The following is a 15,327-nucleotide window of genomic DNA, read 5'->3' as shown; positions in this document are numbered from 1 at the left end:
AGGGAGTGTTTTGTGTGTGTGTGCTCGTATACTGTAGAAAGGGAGATGAATCATGAAAAAAATAATACCGTAAGCATTGTTTCAAGTGTGCTCTGCTGAGGTTCCCTCACGTGAAAGGCCTCTGGAAGGGGCACGTAGGTGTGGGTGGGGTCAGAAAAGAGGAATGTTGCGCATGTCAGCTTGCCAAATCTCTTCAACTCTCCGAAATCATTTTAGATTATGGACCTTAAAGGAGACATATTTTGCATTTCGGTGGTTCTTTCATGCTCAAACTTCAACCGGATTTGCTGATCATGTGATTGGTGGAAAATTCACTATTTGGTCACAGCTGGGCGGAAGTAACAGAAAAGCTCACAGACACATTTGCAGAAATAAACTGATATGGTTGTTTAAATTCAGTCTTGATGGTTGAACAGGCACTCCATAGGTCCAACTATTTGTATACAAATATTAAAAGTCAATTTTCCATCACGTCTCCCTTTAAATGTGAGAGCAATATCTGTCGGGGGAGCAGTTGCTTTATACTTATATGCAGACTACAAATGATCACTAAGTATATGGCCCACAATGAAAAATGTATATTACTTAGAATAATAAAGCCATATTTTTTTCATAAAAAAAAGTATGGTCATATTTTTTTCAAGACAAAAAGTCCACTTTGAGTGAAGTATTTTTTTCCAAGACAGTCACAATATTAAAATTATACGAGTAAAAATAGTATATATATATATATATATATATAATATTTTATTTTTTTTGGGCAAAAAGTTCCAAGAGGAAAAAAAAACTTTTTTGTCCACAAGATAAAAAAAAAAAACAGTAAAAATGTCAAGTTATACTTAAGTACAGTATTGGGTGTTAAGAAAAGGTGAAACACACACAAAAAAAATAATAATCACATTTCTCATTACCATTTTCCAAAACAGAAAGTTGCAATATGAAAATTAAGTAATTCTTTTACCAATACTTACGAATATGCTTGCGATTTCAATCATTTTGTAGAAAAATCAAACCACCCAGACAGGAATGTTTTAAATTCCTCTTTATTTGGAATTCTCCTCCAAATCACGTCGTGTCATTTTTCCATTTCACAAAATATTTACAAAAAAGATACTTTCAAGTTGTTGTTTTTAGTCCTTTTTCTTAAAGTCGAGGGTCGTAAATGGCTTCTACGCAAGAAGGATGACCAGTCCATTCTCGTTTTTTTAGAAAAAAAATGTAGATCGTACACTTTTTTTGTTTTTTAACTGCATACATTGTCTCTTCTTCTGAGTGCTTTAAAAAATCTCTTCCTTTGCACGCTTACAGCTGCAAACAGGAAGCCTAGAGCTATCGCGCACGCGTATGTGTGAGTGTGTGCTCATTGCGAGGAAGTGACATCGTAGCCCTGAAGGAAGTTCGTTAAACTGCGTCGTCGGACCCTCTTCTACTCTGCCGGAGTTGCTTGTAAAAAGAGAAATTTCCTGTGAAGTTGAGCATCTGTGGGGGAGGAAAAGCATCCTCGAAGTGCATTGTGGGTGTACGGTGGAAGAGCCTGGGAAACGGTAACAAGTGCAACGACAGAGGGGAAGGAGGGTGAAAAAAAATAAAAGATTTTGTGATGACGACGTAAGGCAACTGACCTCTGCAGACACTAAACGGGGACCACTTGCAGGTCTTCTTCCAGTTTTTAGTTCCACCCATTAAAAGTTCATTTTCATCTCTCGCTGTATAAATAAAAATACAACTTCCCTTCTGCTTCCAGCCTCCCTCCCTCCTTCCGAGTCACTTAAAATAACCACTCGGATTTCTATATGATGTATTTTATGGTTGTTTTCATTTTGTTAAACGTACATTTTACAACACTGACCGAAAATAAAGTAAAAATAAAAAGATCGACCCTGCCCCCGAATGTGTATACATAGTATTCTAGGTGTGTGTGTAGTTTAAATGTGTGTAGGCTATAACGGCTTTAAAGCAGTGTACTGTAATCCCCTGCATATTCATGGTTCGCAATTAAGGAATTTACCAATTTGCAATTTTTGTGCTCTTGTATGTTGGGGAGGAGCTAGGTTTAGCCCGGGTTGTTACAGAGTCTTCGCCACGTGCAAGTCCAGTGTTTGTTATTTTGCCCATAATCTGTAATCCATTTATTTCTAAGTATAATGTAAGATGTGTTTAAAATGTTTGTCTTTAGTTTGTGGTATATGTCCAGTTTCACTTTTAATATCGGCAATTAGGGAGGCTTCAATGACTTGCGAATAGCATGGGATTACATGTTTGGCAGTGTGTGTAAGTGTGTAGTCTGTATACGTGTGTGTGTGTGTGTTAACTGGTGACGTAGTGCTTTGCAGAGGGCTGCCCGTACAGCCCGTAGAAGTCGGCGTGTCTGTGCGACTGCGAGGCGTCGATCCAGTCGCGCACCGCCAGGCCCTGCATGGACGGACCCCCGGAGGTCAGGCCGGGTGGCGGTGGGTAGTCCTGCGCACTGACCCAGGGGAAGGAGCCAGACCGCGGGTACGGCGGGTGGCCGCGGTGGCCCGACACGGACGGAACCCCGGAACAGTAGCAGTTATCCATGGTGCACACCAGGATCTTGCGCCCGCCGTACTGCGGCAGCACCGCCTGCTGCGAGGAGTGCGAGGAGGCCCCGGTGCTGCCGCCCCCGCCGCCGGGAGGGAAGTGAGAGGAGCCGAAGACGCCGCCGGAATGGTGGTTTGCGCCGTCGACGATGTGAGGCAGGCCGCACGGCTGATTGCTGGACTGACCCTCCCCGGAGGACGAGGAGGAGGAGCCCAGGTAGGGTTGCTTGCTCGAAGAAGAAGAGGAAGAAGAGGCGTCTTTGAAACTGGCCGCGCCATTCTTGCCAGAGTTTCCTTCCGGGAAGGCAGCGGAATGCTTCCGTTTCTCCGCACCCGAGGTCTGGCCGCTCGGGAAGGCCGGGACGGACTGCAGGAAGGTGGAGGGAGGGGTGAGCGGAGCTGAGGAGAGACAAAGCACGTGTTAACACAGAAAACACTTTTTTATTTTTTGCATTTACGTGAAATGTCTGCGTTCTTTTAACTATTAAGTTCCTTAATTCAAGCAACTAATTCAAATCTGACCAAATAATATCTGGTGCCTGAACAGGTTAAACTCACACATCACTCACTTCAACATTCATTGTGCTATTGGGAGGGGCTACAAGGAGCTCAAGGCAAGAGCGAGTGATTTAGCGCAAGAATAGTTTTTATTCACCCAAAGTTAATGTAAGCGTGTTATTCCTTCATATGGGGTGGGCAAAGCATGGACTCGGTCGGGGCCACATAAGGCCAGCTCCAGTTTTCATTCCGGCCTGTTAAACATTGACATTATCAAGATTGTTGTCATCAAAATTGGTTAATTTAAATGAATGTGTATGTATGTTTTTTATTTTTATTTTTTTTAAAACTAATCGGGTCCTCGCTTTACGCAGATACCGACATACATTGCATTTTGAGTTTGCACAGCGGAATGATACGTTGTCATGTTGCACAAAAGGCAAACGTAGGTACCATCCTTATTAAAGTTTTTCATTTGATTGTGTTATATTTATGGCCTAGAGGTGATTTCCCGACAAATATGTATTGTAATTATGACCTTCGTTGGCACAGGTTCCGACTTGTGTAAAATCTAATGTTACGTTGCCAGCGTAGGACAAGCACTCCGTTGTAAACCGAGCAAGCCCTTTTTGAATTAGGCTCTATCGCAGTCCTGAAAGGTTTGTACGTATGTACTATGTATGGTGACTCGCAATATCAATACTGCTTACATTTTTGTATTACGAGTTTGAAATGATAGCATTTTGGTATCATAGTTTGTGTTATATTTCCATGTTTTAAGCTAATAATGTGGTCAGTTCTAAACATTTTTCTTGAGGGGGGGAGTGTTAATTACTCTTTTCATTTCGCTATTCGTGCTCGGGCTGAGTCCCCTACTAATAGCGGGGGTACTGTACTGAGTTACACCAGTGAAGACGTTCCTTTCAAAATAATCTGACTTTGTACCTTCCAGCGTTTTCTTCAAGCTCTTCTCCCGCCTGGAGATCTCCGAGAGGAAAAGCTTGGCGTTCAGATTTCCAACCTTGTAGGGGGGAAGAGTACTTCCCACGCATGCCTGAGACCTAAGAAACATTCCAGGATTAGACCCCAAGGCCAGGCAATAAGACTGTGTCACGGATGAGAAGGACCTGCCCGTGTACCTGTCGGTGAGGATTTTGACAGGCTTGGTATTCTTCATGAAGCCCAGCTCCTCCGCCTTGCCGAACGCCGTGTTGATGGCGCTCAGCAACTTGTGCGCCTCGTGCCGCTGCTCACCCAGTGCCAGGACTTGAGCGGCGTTCTCCTGGCAGAAGCGCGCCTGCGCCCGCTCTAATGCCTCAAGTGTGCGGCCCAGGTCCTCCTCCAGGAGCTGGTGCATACGCTGGTACTGCAAGCGCACATCCTCCTTCAGCTCCAGCACACGGTCCTTGCGACGGAGGAGGAGGGAAAGATCAACGTGTTTAGGTCACAAAATGGAGGCTGAATTGTGCAATTAACAGTACATCCAGAAAGTACAGTATTCGCAGTGCTTCACTTTTCCCACATTTTGTTGTTACGGGCTTATTACAAAATGAAACAAATACATTTTTCCCTCAAAACATTACACACAACACTCCACAATGACAAGATGTAAAGCGTTTGTTCAATTTTAGCAAACATATTACAATTTTTATTATTTTTTTTAAATGAAGGAATCAAATGTACATATACTACCATACGTTTGTGGTGACCCTGACAATTACGTGTTTTTCATGAAAACGCACACTTGTACAGGGTGTTTGGAAAGTCAGTGTGCACTTATTTTCATAACAGACATGTTTCAAAATCCAATGCATAAGTGCCTCCTATATTCTATATTGAAACATGTCTATACGTCTCTATTACAGACATGTTTCAATATAGAACACAGTGGTATCGGGCAAAATCCTCGCATCTCTCTCTACAACTCACTCTTCAGGGAAAGAAAAAATCCATTAACATGGCATCATCAAAGAGAACAAGCTACCCACTGACCAATAGTATCGAGTTGTCAAAACATATCAAATTGACCAAGTCAGTAGTAAGATGATTTTACTCATGAATGAAACAAAACAAAACAAACACATTCCAAATCTTAATTTTCACATTTGGATCACAACCAATCAAAGAACAACATACTACTTAGTTTATTCTGACAAAAGCTACAACTGTTGCCAAACGCATTTAATAAAAAAAACACGGGCGACGCCATTTTGACATGGTTTGCATTGCTTCTGCGCATGTACGCATTGTAGGTTCACAGAGATAGCCATGAAGTTTGGTTAAAAGAAAACAAAAAAACAAAAAACGAGCTCTCCGCTGAAGAAGGCTTCCCATAGCCTAGTTTCGGCTAGCAACTCGGATATTCAGGGGCGCGAGCGCCTAAAAGGAAGCCAGCAACCCCAGCAGATTGAATTTAACAAGGTTTATCCAACACAGCGTGAAAGATGGCGAGAGCCGGCTAGCTAGCCAGCAAGCTACATAGAGTAGGGAGACAGGGCAGCTAAAACCCATCAGCCAAAATGCTCCGGCGGGTTTTTCATTTGTTGAACTATTATTTTGGAATAGTAAAAGGAGTAATGATTCGGTTCTGATTCCCTAGTCATTCGTTACTGTCAATACGAATTCTGAAAGCGGATTTATAAGGCGCGTCGAGCCCAAGTACCTCCTGTATTCTATACTGAAACGTCTACTCTTTAAAATATAAGTGCAAAGTGACTTTCCAGACACCCTGTTTATATAGACTCCTATTCAAAAGCTTAGGGGCCACTAAGTAATGTCCTTATTTTTTAAAGAAAAGCTAATTGCACGCCACTTCATTTTCATCCTTTTTGGTTTGAAGCGCGAAGTAGCAGCCCGGCTAACCGACGTCCCTACGAGGTGGCCATGTTGGAGAGGTCAGTGGACGTGCGTGCGTATGCAAGTAATGTCCGTGTGGAAAACATGCACAATGGCGCAAACATGGTTCCGACGGAGTTTTGAGGCAAAAATTTGGGGTTGGCTAATTTTTGTAGTCGACTTAAAAGAGTAGTCAACATTTTTTTCCCCAGGCCTAATATAGACAGGTGTGTGGGTTTCCAAATCATGTCCAATAAACTGACTTAACCAAAGGTGGACTCCAAATGAACTGCGGAAACATCTGAAGGATGAGCTTTGGAAACAGGATACACCTGAGGTCAATTTTCAGCTTTAAGGCAAAGGCCGTGAATACTTATATGTACATGTGACTTCATAGTTTTTAATACATTTTTTATGTTTTTTTTTCAAAATGTCATTTTATGTAATATAAAATGTTGAAAAGTGAAGTGCTGTGAATACTTTCCGGATGCAATGTATGCATGTGCAAACATACCTCTACCACACACTTGTCTGAGTCGAGCTTGCATAGCTGCTCCTCGATCTCTTGCACGCGCTCCTCCACGCGCTCCTGCTGTCTCAGTAGGCTTTGCTGCAAGGTGACAGACGACGAAAAAAGAAGAAAGAAGGTCTTTAAAGGCTGCAATATTCCCCCTCCCACCATGTCCCCATCCAACACGCACAATCCCCGCAGGAGGGGTGGGGCGTGCTGTCATGGCAACCAGCAGCTATTTTGTGTTTGCATAACTGTGTGTTGGGGGTTTGAGTTGATAAATGAACCAACATAAGCAGGCAAGAAAAGCTCTCCCTGCTTTAGTGGCCAGCTACAACATGTGCTGTGTTTTTATAATGATCGTGATAATGCGAGGCTACGATGATGGAATGCTTTTCATTTCGAGTTGTTGTTGTTTATTTCTGTTGTGCAAGGTGGCGGTTATCGTGAACAACTGGCGAGAGGAGCAGTAGTGCTAATCATGAACGTGACCGAGTGTGTTGTAGATTTTTTGGGTTATGTGATTACTAGTTGTTCTGTTTTTCTATTGTGCAAGGTGGAGACGATCATTAATAACTGGCAAAAAAATAAATAAATAAATAATTATTCCACAGCTACACAGTTTAACATTAATTATAATGACACTGGGTACTAATTTTGACATATTTCTGTCTTTAATTCCAATTAGAATTACATCTAACTCATGAATAGTACGGGGAGTGATATGCTTTTTTCGAAAATTGAATTTTTATTATTTCTGGACGTATACGCTTATAAAAACTTGTTGGGAAAAATTTTTTCAAAGCTTTTTCAGGAGAGATAACTCAAATACAAGAGGAGGGACTAACCAAAACCTTTGAATACTGTCATTTGCTTTTTCTAAATGCGAAGGGAGAAAAATGTCATTAGATTCTAAAATTGGAAATGTATTTTTTTATTATTTTAAGACCATATCACCCAGCCCTATGAATCTCCGCACCACATAAATGTGAATGAATCGGTTGCATAGTGACCAATGTCGATTTATCGGTGAAACCCTATAAATGACCCACTAATTAATATGTCTGGCTGTAGAAGGTCCCACACTATTTGTGAATAAAATTCATTATTAAATGTGGAATATAAACAGACACGTGCTGCGTGAACAGAAACAAGACGAGATATTGCGGCGGCATTAACTTGATCCAGATTCGAGTGAACACCCCCCTCCAGCCACATTAGCGCTTCCAGCTAAATGCTAATGTCATCGCGCAGACCTGGCTCTGTGTTCACTTGGCCCATCTTTGTCCTTATTTCACTACCTCGGTGCGTAGCATGCTAACAACAAGCAATTTCAGCGTGTGGAGGTCGAGATTGTAAGACTCCAACGTGGCTAAAAAAGCACCCCAGTAAACATTAGCCCCTCACTCTGAGCAAACAGCTGATTTTATCATCAGTTCCCTGGCTGGAAACCACTGGCCTAGATATTAAATGCGCACACGCACGCGCACACATGGTTGCCATGTTACATGCAGGACTGTGACCTGGTTGTGCTGATTGATTGAGTCGGGCTGTGAGCAGAAAAAAACAGCAGGGTCGAAGGAGAAGCAGCTTAGCAGAGTAAGGTTGCAGCTATGGATACATAGGGCAGTGGATGGTGGGATCGGGTGGTGGGGGTCAAGGGGGGGTTGGGAGGGCCCCTCTTTAGCTGTCATTTCAGCAAAGTGTCTTCTCCATCAGGAGCAAGGGGCCCCGGGCAAGGTCTGGCCACGCCTGGAGGTGCAGTGAGGTGAATTTGACGTGGGGCTAATGGAAGTGGAGGGGAGGGGGATGGCGGAGCAAGGAGTTGAAATCATATTAAAGATGGCTGATACGGTTTGAATCAACGGTTATTCATCTTACCCGGCTGGCAAATCGATTCATGGCAGATTTGGTGAATATGTAAATATATGTTAAATACACTCACATAACTACATATATGAATGCAGAACGCTAATGCGGTGTAAATACTCTTAATAAATAATTCATCCATCCATCCATTTTCTGTAATGCTTATCCTCAGTAGGGTCGCGGACGTGCTGGAGCCTATCCCAGCCATCTTCGGGCGAGTGGCTGGGTACACTCTGAACTGGTTGCCTGCCAATCACAGGAAACATAGAAACAAACAACCATTCATACTCACATTCACACCTATGGGCAATTTAGAGTCTTCAATCATCCTACCGCGCATATTTTATTTGGGATGTGGGAGGAAACCGGAGCACCCGGAGAAAACCTACGCAGGCACGGGGAGAACATGCAAACTCCACACAGGCGGAGCCGGGATTTGAACACTTGTCCTCAGAACTGTGAGGCCGATGTGCTAACCAGTCACCACCGTGCTGCTTAAATAATTCAGCGGGTTATAATTACGACCATCCAGACCATTAATAATGTAGGGAAAAGATGGAAAATAATTTTTTTGGGGGTTGGGGCATAGCTTTAGAGTTCAAATGGGCAACCACGTTCCCGACCGTAACCCCCTCCCGCCCCCCCTCCCTCCCAATCACCCACGACACCCCTCCTGCTGAGTCACAGCAACAGGAAGTACGAGGCAGCTTGACAGTGTTGACACAAAAAGCTGGTGTCATGAGTCAGTCGTGGACGCCTCACGTTTCCCCCCTATGACTAATCTGACTCCCCCCTGACACACACATACAACCCTTCGAGGAATGTGTATGTGTGTGTGTGCGTGTAAAGGGGGGGTTCAAAACGACAGAAAAGCGAGATGTCATTTAAAAATTTAAGAAAAAGAAATATCCACACAATCGAGTGACGAATCACTGTAATCCCTCACTGGCGGTCCCCGGGCGAGGATGCACCTGTACCGGGGAGATAAGCCCACCCCTCCTCCTCCACAATGAGCGACCCTCATTGTCCGCGCTACCCGCAGCCCCCCACCCATCACTGCATTGTGTGGCATTCCGACAGATGAGGACGACGACTGCAGGGAGCTGGATTTATATTCTAGCCTTTGAGAAACTGAAATGCGACCATTTCAAGGCCTGGATTTAAATGTGCTTGTTGTTGTTTGGCTACTATACAAAATGTACAGTGATAGCTTTCGTATGTGTGTGTGTTTTTGCAATGCAGTGCGCAAAACCACTTATTGATCACAGACAAACTTGATTGCGCTCCTCAACCTGTCCAACAACTGCTTCCATGGCAAACGTGAGTCAATAGATGACTAATTGGGTAATGCGATGGCGCACAACACATTGCTACAAAAAACGCTCTTCTACTACGAGATATCTGAAGCTACTATAATTTAAAATACAGTGACCCCTTGCCAGTTTGCAAATTGAGAATTCTGCCAACGATTCAGGAAATTTTATCAAAATGTCCACCATTAGGGGTTAACATATTGGATCTCCATTAATTATCAGTACAGCACCCAGCAGCAGGTTGGAAGATTTCAGTAGAGGTCCGATTGGCAGGTGCTGGAGGCTCCTCGTGGGGTTGATGCCGGAGATAGCAGGGTGATAAAATTCTAAAGATGATGCACAGAAAAGTAGGTAACGGCTGACTGTTCATTGTAAGGTCCACTAAGTGCCCAACAAAAGATTTTGTGATATATGTATTTAAAAAATTAGTGTACAGTATGCATCACTGAGTCAAAAACGTAATAAAATGCCTGAGAGGAAAGTAGCAATTGGTACTTTTACAGCTTGCAAAGCAGCAACATACAGTTTTTGTCACCTGACTTTTTTTTCTAAATCTAATCATCTGTAAGCAATTTAGTTATAGGCAATTATGAACATTTTTAGGACAGCACCTACTATTCAAAACTGTTTGCTATGTGCGGAGGGTAGGCCTGTCACGATAAAATTTTTATTAAGACGGTATATTTTCCCAAAGACTATCATGATAAATGTTTTTTAAAGCCTCTGAAATCATGAACAATAAGGCCCGTCCTAGAGCTGCAAGACTGTGGGTGGTCCACTGAAGACGAGACCTTCACCTGTCAATCAAATATATGTTGATGTTCGCTGCAGTCAACTACTTGCTAAATAAAGTGTACCACTGCAGTTATGCTTAATAAACAGTTGACTTTTCCGTGTTTGTGTTAATTGGTGACTGACACACAACAACTCGGAGAGAGGCGCTGACCATTTAAACTAATTCGCCGTGGTGGAGCCAGCTATTGAGCTCCTTCGCTCGCAGGCTAGCGAACATAATAAACAGTTAACCTTCCCGTGTGTGATGATTGGGGACTAACGCACAACAACTCGGAGCAAAGGACTGATGTTTTAAAGGATGTCGCCGTGGTGGAGCGAGCTGTTTAGCGCCTTAAATTGTTATCTCGTTAGATTGTGGACTAGCTTGTTACCTCGCGGGCTAGCTTGTTAGCTTGCAGGCTCGCGAGCATAATAAAAAGTAAACTTTCCCTTAAGTGTCTCTGTTGTGTGAATCTACCTGTTTCTCATGGAGCAAAGTTGCGCAGTATTGGACGCAGCCACACCGTCAAAAGTGTACTGGTCCGCCGGTGTTCCATGAGCCCACTAGCGGCTAATGACACAGCCGTCCAACTCTGTTTTCGCTTAATGTGTGATCCGCGCGCTGGCTCACCACAACAATGACAATTTATCGAGTCCAGTATCGTGTCCATTTTATTTATCTAACGATAAGTCAAAATACTAATTATCATGACAGGTCTAGCGGAGGGTCTTTGTCCTTAAGCATGTTGTGGAGGCAGATATGGTTTGACTACATAATTGCCAAGGCTGAAATCTTACAAAAGTGTTGATTTGGTGGTTCTTTATCCACCTGTTAGCTAGCTAGCAAACTTGCACCAAATTTTAACAGGTTTTTCTTTGACCCATTGTTCAGTTGGTCGTGTAGTTTAGGCGTAATCCACCTTACTAACGAACAGTGCTTGGCAGAGGCAATTACCATCAGTGCATGGAAGGACAAGGACAGCTGTCGAAAAATGATCGCACCAATCACCACGGCAGAACTAAAGTGTTTCTTTGTTTCTGTTTGTCAACTTAGCTGGCTGCTTCCTGGTTGTTACAAATGGCAAGACGCTGCCATTTTGATTCTGGACGGAGAAGTTAAAGAATTCACCAATGGTACTTGTCAAAGGTAATCCCCCCGGTGCATGTAAATCGGAACAAGCAAGACGTCAATTAACATGAAAAGTCCAACTATGGTGGTAGCTCAACTTCACACTGTAGCTCAATGTTTTCGAAATCAAATAATCTGTAAGCAATTTATTTTTAATGTATAATACTGTATGTTGAGTTTGAAATAATGAGTGTTTTGGGATCTCACACTTTAATATCGTTGTAAATTAATTCCCCAGCATTACCCTTAAAAATAAATGATTTACGGATGATTTGATTTGGCGTGTGTGCACGTGTACTTCTCTCATAACTTCTGCCGCTCACAATCCAAGCTTGATTTAGCTCCTCCCCGACATACAAACCTTGTTTCTCAGTCGAGATGTATAACATACTTCCCTGACATAAATTTTCAGTGAATACCATGAAATTGTATTAATGAACGTATTCACAACAGTCTAATCTCTTCATTTCATAGCGTTGCAATTGGCTGCTGTTTCTTTAACCAATCGGACTTCAAATTCACCTCACAGGGCCAACAAGAGCGGGTTTGACTAGAAAAACACGTCTGCAGTGATCTGCACACATTAATAGATTTAATAATCAGTATCACTGGTAAGAATGACATGGTTTTTTTTTTAACGTTTTGTGATTTTCATGTTGTTGATGTAGATGGCATCGTTGCGTGCTGCGATATTGCCAGTTATAATAAAAAGGCTACTGCCACAGATGCCACAAGATAATGGCAAAGCACTACTGTATTTTTTTTTTAAAATATTTTTATTTCCCGTCTGCATGTTTTTTATGTGTTTTCTGCAAAGACTGGTAAAACCCAATATAGATACAACATGCCGTTTTTTAAATCTTGCAGTATACAAGTTTGATTAGTGTGCATGTAAGTGTGGTGACCTATCCCTGCCCTCTCTGCAGGCAAATAGCCTACTTTTATACTGAACAAGGTAAAGGCCTGTCTAAAGGAATCTCCTCGACTCAGTTCAACATAGATCCTTGGCACCAAGCTGCAACAAGGGGGTGGCAAAGCAATACTTTTCTATTAGACATGAACCAAAATTTTTGAGAACCACTGCCAGGCCCATGAGACAGCAAGCCAGCCAAGAGCAGTTTAGAAAGAAGGGTCTGTTGTGAGTGGGTGTCTCTTACTCTGATGTCATTACGGCGCAGCTCCACGTCAGCGACGGCGTGCCCGTGGCTGGGGTGGCAGCGAGCGAAGCAACAGTATTGGCACACCGCCGTCTTCTCGGCTTCGCAGTGGTATAGGCGGTACTCGTCGTGTTGCGGACACGTCCACGCTTTGACCGCCTCGGCCTCCACCAGCAGGTGCCCGAGTGCCGAGCACGGCTGCTGCAGGTGCGTTTGCACATGCGACTGGCAGCACGGTGCGTTACAGCGCAGGCACACCTTGACGGCGGGCAACGGGGGACCGCGCCGGCACAGGATGCACTGGGGTGGCGGCAGCGACACCTTCTCCACGCTGAGGGCGTTGTACTTCTCTACAATGTTGGACAGCTTGTGGTTCTTCTCCAGGCTGGGCTTCTGGCTGTACGCATGGTTGCACTCAGGGCAGCGGGCCAGCGTGGAGTCCTTGGCCCAGGCCTCGCTGATGCACGCCCGGCAGAAATTGTGCTTGCAGGGCAGCTGGATGGGCTCGGAGAAGACGTGCAGGCAGATGGGGCAGATGAGCTCCTCCTCGAAGCAGTTCTTCCACGTCTCGGCCATGTCGGAAGCCATGACGCCACAGGCAGGCATACGACGACGCCTCTGGGCTTCACCGTGTGTTCTCAGGAAATCCGACCCTACCCTTCCCAGAAAAAAAATAACCTGACACGGTCCTGAAAGTGTGCGTTTATCTCTGCGCTGACACCCTGACTTGTTAAGTTATTGCTGTGGTGAGTTCCGGAAAACTGACCAGAGGAGAACACACACACACACACAAACAAACACAGAGTGAGGCTGACGTTACAAGATTACTGTAAACTGTGACACACACACGCACACACAGGGCGTGTGTGTATGTGTGTGGCCTACAGGAAGCAGCAACCTGCAGGTAAAACCTTGGAGTCCAAACAAGGCACAGATAACTAAACCAGGGGCAGCCCAATATGCAAATGTGCACAGGACCTCCTGCACGTGCACTGACAGCTGCCTAACCTGCGCCCACACCCTGATTAACACACTACTACTTTTTATTTAAACCTGACTCTAAACCTATAACAGTCACCGTTTTGTCCCCAAAAGCCCAAACAGAGAAGCACAAGAGGTTCGGCTCGGCTCGGCCCGATTCTGTTAAGCGCACAGGAGCCATGAACGCACCGCAGACCCACAAAAGGCTCGGATTAATAACGCCTCCGTTTCGTTTTGACGGGAACACGCCATTTCCATGAGATGAATAATAATCCACACACTCACACACATACAAGGCCGCGGCTCTCTCTGGCACTTTCCACTCGATAACAAAAGGGTCTGCTAATCTTATTAGATGGAGAAATCATAAAATCATAGCCGGGCCGTCGCTTTGGATGCGGTTTTACTGCATAGTTGTAGCTTTTTTTTAAGGGCTCCAATCAAAGCTGCTGAACAAAAGAGCTTTTATTTAGCTTTAAGGATCCGTAGGAATGTTGCTCGCTTTAACACCCATCGATCGAATAAGCTCCCCCAACCCACATAGAATAATATTCTGTTTTTAGTTTTACTTCGGCGTCTTGCTTATTTGTATGCTCTCGCCCCCGCCGTCGACCAACAACATAATTAATCGACTTATCTCGACGAAAATCGTGGGGGGGAAGCAAAGCGACTCACCTCACCATTTTCGCAGCACAGGTACACATTTTAAACCGCACTTTCGTCACAAACGCCGCCGTTGCTTGAATACAACAAACACATTATTTTCTTGAATATATATTTGTAACTATTCCAAGCTTACTATAAAAATAAGAGGACATTAAAAGGGGACGTCGCTCTGCTGTCCTTGTTATACGGGCTAGCTGCTGTCATCAGCCATCTTGTTATTAAAAAAAACACACACACACGCAGGATATCCACGGTGGAAAAGGTTGGAGGTCGTTTCGCCGAAGCTTCTCGTCTTTTTACTCGACATTAACAACGACACAGAACCAAAAAAACGGCCGTTGTTGATGTTTGACGTCGCTCTTCTCTTCAGGTCCAAAGTCCACAGTCCTCCTGACGTGCTTGTTATTTAGTCACGGGGCATATTTGGTCACCCGGTCCGATGTAAGAGTCGTCTCCTCTTGATTTATAAACATCCAGTTAGCTTAAGTGCTGCTGGAGACAAAAACGATTACTTGACGTCTTCCTCTTCTTCTTTAATGGCCTCCTTTTTTTCCCTGTGTCTCACTCTGCTCCAGCCAGGCTGTCGACAGAGGAGGAATGCGGACGAGCCGGACGCTTCCTTCGGTTAGCGTCAACGCAGGCCAGCGGCAGAACCGGCCACGTCCTGCTTTTCAAAATTAAACAAAGGTAGAATCAAATCACAAAGTAAAATAACTCACCTACTCGTGTATTTATTTTCCATTGAACCTAACTATCAAGCAGAGGTGGCAGGGAGTAAGTCACATTCGTGCAATTCATTCAAGTTTCAAGTTACTGTATGACTGTAAAAAAAATAAAATAAATAAAAAACAAGCACGGGGTTTGCCTCACTGCAAGAGACATCCGCCTCTTGAACCATGGCAAGAAATATGCTGCAAAAGTACGTGTATATTTTTTTGTATCCTTATTTTGCATGCCACACAACATGTCATTAGACACCTGGGAACTGTTTCAAATTGTGGAACAAATACATAATATGTTCCCCTTGGTACAT

At 44.0% G+C, this 15,327-nt stretch overlaps 1 protein-coding gene across 1 annotated transcript; it reads right to left on the bottom strand.

Moving 5' to 3' along the window:
* Nucleotides 1-1,027: 1,027 nt before the first annotated feature.
* Nucleotides 1,028-15,079, bottom strand: trim8b (tripartite motif containing 8b). The gene is made up of 5 exons (XM_061706161.1): nt 12,648-15,079; nt 6,409-6,504; nt 4,199-4,464; nt 4,005-4,120; nt 1,028-2,960 (listed from the first exon to the last, which is right to left on the bottom strand). The coding sequence occupies exons 1-5, from the start codon at nt 13,251-13,253 to the stop codon at nt 2,308-2,310; spliced, it is 1,737 nt and encodes a 578-aa protein (XP_061562145.1). The 5' UTR covers nt 13,254-15,079; the 3' UTR covers nt 1,028-2,307.
* Nucleotides 15,080-15,327: the final 248 nt, after the last annotated feature.

This window comes from Phycodurus eques, chromosome 19, assembly GCF_024500275.1.
Source record: "Phycodurus eques isolate BA_2022a chromosome 19, UOR_Pequ_1.1, whole genome shotgun sequence".
Classification (NCBI taxonomy): Eukaryota; Metazoa; Chordata; class Actinopteri; order Syngnathiformes; family Syngnathidae; genus Phycodurus; species Phycodurus eques.
The sequence above is the reverse complement of the archived record's forward strand: the minus strand, read 5'-3'. Positions and strand labels throughout refer to the sequence as shown.

Bases quoted from the DNA above. Each gene is read 5' to 3' on its own strand.
- trim8b (XM_061706161.1), bottom strand. From the start codon at position 13,253: ATGCCTGCCTGTGGCGTCATGGCTTCCGACATGGCCGAGACGTGGAAG. The intron at 4,465-6,408 runs GTATGTTTGCAC...CTCCGTCGCAAG, and splicing joins CAGACAAGTGTGTGGTAGAG to GACCGTGTGCTGGAGCTGAA. The intron at 2,961-4,004 runs GTACAAAGTCAG...GTCTCTCCTCAG, and splicing joins CTTGAAGAAAACGCTGGAAG to CTCCGCTCACCCCTCCCTCC.